The sequence below is a fragment of the Jaculus jaculus genome, unplaced genomic scaffold, assembly GCF_020740685.1.
Source record: "Jaculus jaculus isolate mJacJac1 unplaced genomic scaffold, mJacJac1.mat.Y.cur mat_scaffold_69_1_319139_arrow_ctg1, whole genome shotgun sequence".
In the NCBI taxonomy this organism is placed as follows: Eukaryota; Metazoa; Chordata; class Mammalia; order Rodentia; family Dipodidae; genus Jaculus; species Jaculus jaculus.
Window position 1 is genome coordinate 60,561 of NW_025423508.1, and position 7,713 is coordinate 68,273.

The 7,713-nt window shown below is 39.0% G+C and overlaps 1 protein-coding gene across 1 annotated transcript; it reads left to right on the top strand.

Moving 5' to 3' along the window:
* The first annotated feature begins 4,059 nt into the window (after positions 1–4,059).
* Positions 4,060–6,979, top strand: LOC123457480 (myotrophin). The gene has a single exon (XM_045141366.1). The coding sequence runs from the start codon at positions 4,147–4,149 to the stop codon at positions 4,501–4,503; it is 357 nt and encodes a 118-aa protein (XP_044997301.1). The 5' UTR covers positions 4,060–4,146; the 3' UTR covers positions 4,504–6,979.
* The last annotated feature ends 734 nt before the right edge of the window (positions 6,980–7,713 follow it).

Below are 7,713 nucleotides of genomic sequence, written 5' to 3' on the forward strand. Positions count from 1 at the left end.
AGTTTCTTTGTGCAGGGATATGGTTTGGGGCCTGATATTAGTTTACTCTAGTGAATTACACATGTGCTGTTGAAAACATCTATTCTTCAGGTGCTGAGTGAAATATTCTGCACCATTATGGTAGGTACATCTGGGCTACACCATACTTTAATTCTAAACTTTATGTGTTAGAAACATTTACCTTTACTTCATCTCAGTACTCTCATTTTTATAACAATACAATCAACAAAACCAGTAAGAACATCCTTATGAAAAAAATGTAGAGAAAAATTCACTAATTGAGACCTTGACTATGATAACATAGTTGATACCACTACAATGAATCTAATATGATCAAATACTTTTCAGGAACTAAAATGAACACTATAGAAAAAATGTTTATACATCTTTGTTGGGAAACCAATCTATTACCTTGGTAACAGTAGCCAGATTTATACCTGAATAAAGAAATTCTATCCCAAACATGCTTTAGGGACTTAAGAAGCTGGAAATTCATCCACATTTACTAGGATTGTAGGTTTATCAGTTACTTTATTTGATTCTGTCATCAACTACCTAATAAGAAGCACCTTCCGGAATAACAACTGTTTATTTTGGGGTACAGCTCATGGGGGTGCTCTCCACCACGTCAGGGAATGCATGGCAGGAGGCACAGCAGATTGACTTCCCATCGTCTCAGCAGTAAGGAAGCAAACTGAGTAGAAGCGAAGCCAGGCTATAAAACCTCAAGGCCTGCCCTGCGTTGACCATTTCGTCCAGCATGGATCTACATCCTAAACATTCTACAGCCCCCAGAACAGCAACACCATGTCTTCACATCTATATGCCAATGATGCACATTTTGGATCCGACCCACAAGAGTATCTATACTCTGATAGTAACTTTTGGCATGTTTATCTGTTTGTAAGAGATAACTGAATGTCAAATCCGACCTTCCTTATAAAAATTTCCAGCAAAAAGTATTTGGAAAGACTGTGTGGTCAGTTGCCTTTCTTTCTGCACTCCAGTGAAGAATCAGGCTAAATTAAATGATACTAAATTTATTTTGTTAACAAGAGTAATGCTTCTTTGTCTTTTATCAAATGAGAAGAAACTATTTTCTTTTATATTCTTAAAGTTTATTTGTTTATTTGTGACAGAGAGAGAGAGAGAATGGATGCACCAGGGCCTCCAACCACTGAAAATGAACTCCAGTGTATGCACTACCTTGTGCATCTGGCTTACATGGGTACTGAGAATCAAAGTTTGTTCTTTTGGCTCTGCAGGCAAACACCTTAACCATTAAGCCACCTCTCCAGCCCCAAAATAACTATTTAAGTGTGGATTAATACATTTAACTTTTTAATAGCAATGTATTAAGTAGCACCTAATGGTGGATTTGATTTGTATTTCCCTAATAAGTAACGATGCTAACCACATTTTTATATGCTTATGGACTGATTGATTGGCTTCTGAGAAATTTCCATCTATATTCCTTGCCTATTTATCATGGGTCAATATTTATTTTTAAAAATATGTATAATTTAAATCATGTTTAACTGACATATAGCAATATAAAATTATACATATTGCTAGATCACCATATAATACTTATTTATATATAGTGTTTTATGCTATTTAAAATAGTTATCTTTTCATTTTTTCTATATGAATGAAACATTTAAAACGCTTTCTTTTATCTTGTTGAGATACAAGTATGTTAATGAACCAGATCAGTTTTCCTTATAAACTATAACTTATAATCATTTATCATCTTTCCCTATCTTTTTACCTCATTCTCCCCAACCTCTGTTAACCATTACTATTTATATACTTTTATGAAATCAACATTTTAAGATTCCTCACACAGGGCTCAGGAAATGGCTTAGTGGTTAAGGCGTTTGCTTGCAAAGCCTAAGGAACCTGGTTTGATTCCCCAGGAACCACATAAGCCAGATGCACAAGGGAGCACATGCGTCTGGAATTCATATGCAATGGCTAGAGTCCCTGGAGTGCCCCTTCTCTTTCTCTCTATCTTCCTTTTTCTCTCTCTCTCAAATAAATAAATAAATAAAATATTTTTTAAGTAGATTCCTCATATAAATGAGTTCATGTGGTATCTGTCTGTTTGCTCCTGGATAATTTCACTTAATATAATGACCTCTAATTCCATCCCTATTGTTTCAAATATTAGCATTTCATTATCTTCATGATTGTATAGTCTTTTATCAACATGCTGTAATATTTATGGTTGCATAGGTTGAAAACTCTGCAAGTCTACATTTCCATCTATGTTTTGTGAATATAAATTCTGTCTACATTAATGTTAATATGAAGTATTCATCACTAAAACAACAAAATGAAATTCCCTAATTATCTAATTAGGAACTGTTGGTATTACTTTCTTAGGAATATTTAAATTTTTATTTATTTCTATGTGAATATATATGCATGTGGAGACAAGAGAACAACCTTTGGTGTCATTCCTCAGGAATTCCATCCACCATTTTAAAAAATATTTTTATTTTTATTTGTTTGGTTACAGAGAGAGAGAGAGAAAGAGTCAGGGAGAGAGAGAGAGACAAAGAATATGAGTGCTCCAGGGTCTCTAGCCACTGCAAACCAACTTCAGATACATGTGCCACCTTGAGCTTCAGGCTTACATGGTACTGGGGAATCTAACATGAGTACATAGGCTTCATAGGCAAGCAAATTAACTGCTAAGCCATCTCTCCAGCTCCAGTTGCAATCATTTTTTTCAGCAAGTTTTCTCATTATTTCAGGCATTAAAGTTAAATTACCTTTTCACTGAGCAAATACTCATGGCAATTAGGATTAAGACAACCTTTTAAATTAAATATTCACACCAACATATTTTATAATAACATTGAAATATATTCAAAGTATTAATATCACTTACCAATAATTTTAACCACAGCTCTTTTTAAATTCAAAAGACTATAAGCAAAACTAGTGTCCAGATCTATCTGGTTCATTTGCTGGATCACACACTCTTTGAATCTAACTGTAGTTATAAAAATTGAAATCAATATGTTTCATCTTCCCTTGCTTTAATTACCACTATTAGCTGTGTTCTAACTCTTACTTTGGAAGGGATAAAGAGACTTGTGTACTGGAAAGGAACCTCTTTATGCCAAAACTAAATAATATACTAAGATGGAACCTTATAGAGGTAGCTAGAGATCATAGCTGAGTCAGTAGATTCCTCTCATTTCTAAAACACCTCTGTTCTGGGCCTCTGACTCCCAACTTTTTAATTTAACGAGTGAGTCTCAAGCCATCTCCTGCAATTTTAAAGATGGGCACATATGTGATTGATAGTATAACAGCAAATGCAGCCCTAAAACAGGTCTGTCAGAAGCAGAGGAGCATGAAAATCCGTCAACAAGCTGTCAATCAGAGTCTTCTGCTTTTGATGAGATGCAGAGAGCCAGAGACTGTTTAGGGGTTGGGCATTTCTAATACAAACTGTGTTTAATTTTCTATTAGACAAAAAGTCAGAAGTCAGAGGAATTAAGTTTCTCTGACCTGTGCAGTAATAGAAACGAGTTATATTCAGAAGACAATTATGGATATAATTAAGCATAGCATTAAAGCTTTCAAGCTTTAGAATTGGGGCTATTATAAAACTAAATGACATACAGTTAAAAAGTGGAAATATGACCAAGTCATGCACTTAGGATCTTTTATAGTTATCTCAGAGAATACAACAGATTAATATAGAAATCAAAACACTTGCCATCTGAACAATACAAGATATTTCCGCTGGGGCTGGCCGTGGAGGGAGGAGGGCGGGGGGGAAACCTGGGCGTTCCTCGGAGAGGAAGAGGAAGAGGAAGTGGAGGGCGGGCCCTAGCTGGGAGTGAACCGGAAGTGCAAACGTTCCTGATTCTTCTCGGCCAGGCGGAACCCGCTGTGCTGGGCCCCGGCGGTGGCCGCGCGAAGAACTTTCTCCCGCCCCAGTCGCTCGCGGCCGCCAAGCCTAGTGCCTAGCGTCGTGGGCGCCCGCCCCGGTTTCTCTCGGCTCCGCTGCGGCCCCGCGCGGTCCCGTCGCCCGCCGGCTCCCGGGGTGATCCCTGCCGCCGCCGCCGCCGCCGCCGCCGCCTCCTCGACCCGGTGCCCCTGCCAGTCGGCCCCGCCGCAGTCATGTGCGACAAGGAGTTCATGTGGGCCCTGAAGAACGGGGACCTGGATGAGGTGAAGGACTACGTGGCCAAGGGAGAAGACGTCAACCGGACGCTAGAAGGTGGAAGGAAGCCTCTCCACTATGCAGCGGACTGCGGACAGCTTGAAATCCTGGAGTTTCTGCTGCTAAAAGGAGCAGATATTAATGCTCCAGATAAACATCATATTACCCCCCTTCTGTCTGCTGTCTATGAGGGTCATGTTTCCTGTGTGAAATTGCTTCTGTCAAAGGGTGCTGATAAGACTGTGAAAGGTCCAGATGGACTGACTGCCCTTGAAGCCACTGACAACCAGGCAATCAAAGCTCTTCTCCAGTGATGGATGGAGGGACTGATAACTTGGGAAGAATGGCTCTCCTGTGGCCTCACACTGCTGCCTGTCTGTCTGTCACTCTCTATCTGCCAGCTTCTTCAGCTAAATACTTTTAAGAGGGGTGAGGGGAGAGAAATTCATAACAAATCAGACTACTGGGGGAAAACTGATCGGGCTTTTATTGGGATTCCTGATCAAGCCAGCCTCTTTTCCATTTCTAGTAAAATACACAGCTTAACCCAAGGGAGAGCAAAGACACAGTGGACCAGGATTGCTGGACCTTCTCAGCTCCCTAGCTAATGTATTAATCCGTGTGTTAAAGGTCTGAGTACAAGAAGACCAACTCTACTTACTTGGTAGCCCTCGCTGCAAGCAGTAGTGGCTGCTGCGATGTCAACTTAGGGTGCTGAGATAAGCAATTAGCTACAGCCTTCTGCCTTAAGATTGCACTCTCCCGGGGGGTCCTGGCTAGTTAAGAGCGCCTGCCGCCTGTGGTTGGTGACCAAAATCTTTCCTCAGTGACTCTAAGCTTTATGTAAAAGCTCAGCTAAGTGGGGAGGGGTGTGCCCCCTAAATGGCTGGGTGACAAAACTTGGATTTTCTCTCCCCTTTCATATGGATTTCATGTCTCTTTAGATAAAACTGACTAGTTTTATTTATAAAATCTTAAATTCTAGAATTCTTAAAGGAGGAATCATTCCAGTGTGCTTATTTTTTTTCCTCCTCTAGATTCAGACCTTTATATAGCATTGGAACACTTGGAGACTCCTGCTGGTAGTAAAAGGGGATCTAAAATAGAATCATAGCCATAGCATGTTAGTGTCACATACAGAGAGCACAGTTGTCTTAGCTCCTTGGGTTTTCATTTACTGTTTGAATGAACTGACCTCAGTTGTATTTGGAGAATCAAAGAACATTCTTTGCAATGCCTCTCTAAGACCCATCATGGATGCTGATTCCCTAATGCACCAAAGCTATCACTGGGGTCAGATTCCCTGTTTGGACCGATCCCTTCAAAACCCCATCCCTTCAAAAATGTGCTCAATACCGGGTGTCCCTGCACTGTTGATGGGCTCCTGCTGAGCATGTGCCACCCCACCTGCAGACGGTTTGTGTGTTTACTGACCACACATTGCATAAATGGGACAAGTCCAGAGTGCACTCCGTGTGCTTAGAACATGTGCCCTAAAGTGGTGTTCTGAAGACTTGCTGAAAATTTAGACACTCTTCCAGATGTTTATTTCATGAGCAAGAAAATTAATCAAAACATAGAATCTTAACTTTGATACCCTGCATTTAAAGTATTACAGTTACTTTGACTTGCCGTCCATACATAAGCTTTCTAAAAGTACTACAGTTTTCCTTAGCTAAGTCATGCAATAATTGAATGTACCTCAAATTTTTAGGGGTGGGTGGGTTAGGGACTTGTATTTGAATTGTGGATAATAAAGAACTAATGTTTTTTTTAAGGCAAATTCTATAACAGGGTTAAACTACCATTAAGAGCAGTCAGCCTGGCTAATAACAAGTCTTCTTGATCAGTAGCCCTCGTGTGTGTGTGTGTGTGTGTGTGTGTGTGTGTGTGTGTGTGTTCGTTAGTGTGTTCTCCCATGAACCCTTTTTTATCCTGTGGTTTTTTCACTCTCAACTAGCCTAACCCTGTAGCTTTCTTACGTTCAAAAAAAACAATCACACAAGTTTAAATACGTTAACGTCTTTGGCTACCTGCTGTCTCGATGCAGCCTGCTAGGGTTGGACGTCCTGATGGGAAATGGAGCGCGCTCTGCCAGCGTATCACTATCGACTTAGTGCCGCACGCTGTTTCGTTGTCTTCGTTGTCACCTCTTGGCATAGGCTTGAGTTTTACCCTTCTGTGGTTTTCACCTTTCTTTTCAAAGTGTTCTGTTGTAGTTGGCTGTTGCAGAGAGTGCATTATCTTATCATTCCTCAGCTTGGTCTGCTTTCTACAGTCATTATGGTTTCAACACCATGTGATTGTCTTGTGTAAGTTTATCCTGATGTTCCATGATGCAGTAGAGGCTCTTTCACCTTCCCTTTTCATTCTCAGCCATTTTGAAAACCCTATAATTATGAAGCAATTGCTTGAGAAAATAACAAACATAGACTAGGATAGACTGACCAAGATGGTTTACAAGGTTTTTTTTTTTTTTAGATTATTTATAATGTATTTCTGAACTATTTGGCAGAGAAATTCTTAACACTTAATGTGCTTATTTTTGAGTAAAAGATGCTAAAACTATGTCTGCTTTTTGGTACTACACGCATTAATTAGCAAAATATTACATTTTGTTCTCCATGGCAATACTATTTAACATTTCAAAAAAAACTTGCATGTTCTGTACTTTTGTATAAAATCAATCATTTCGTATGCAGTGTATCAGGTCAAAGCAGGTGACTTGCCTGTTTGTGGTAATGTACTAACAAGTTCCCCTGCAACTACAGATCCACACAGCTCCTCAGTGCTCCGCCTGCCCCCACCCTTTCCAGAGCAGAGCACACTGTGTGACAGCTGCACACAGGCAGGCCTGTGATCCGTTGATTTCTTTCCCCAGATAATGGATTTTAAATTTACATGGATCTATTTGATTTTTTTTTAAACTTCCACTGAGCTGCTCTTTTCTTCCATGCAATAGTGCATACTCAGTTGTGTGTAGAAGAAGCTGGTAAGAGTGCCCTCCTACATAAATAAGCAATTGCAGTGTTTTGCATGCAAAATTTTAAAAAAATTGAATTGTCCTGATTCTATTTTGTAAATGGAGAAACAATCATATCTTTCTAAGCAGTATGGAGAAAGACTTGCTTTGTGCATTTTGGGTATATATGAGTTCATTTTTCCACAATGTCATTACTTTTGACACAATTGAGTTTCTCATAAGTATCCTAGCTCATGTACATCCGAATGCGAACTAATACTGTGTTTTAAGTTTTGTGTTGCAAGAACAAATGGAATAAACTTGAATTGTGCTACAGCAAAAAAAAAAAAAAAAAAAAAAAAAAAAAAAAAAAAAAAAAAAAAAAAAAAAAAAAAAAAAAAAAGATATTTCCATAGATATTGTCATTTTAAGATTTTAAAAAAATTATTTAAAAGTATACTTGTGCTTAGTGCTTAGAATAGATAAAAAGTTGTGAATATTCTATAAAGGACGATATTTTCAAAACCAAGCCAAAATGATCAAAAATTGTATAATGTGAACG

Bases quoted from the DNA above. Each gene is read 5' to 3' on its own strand.
- LOC123457480 (XM_045141366.1), top strand. From the start codon at position 4,147: ATGTGCGACAAGGAGTTCATGTGGGCCCTGAAGAACGGGGACCTGGAT.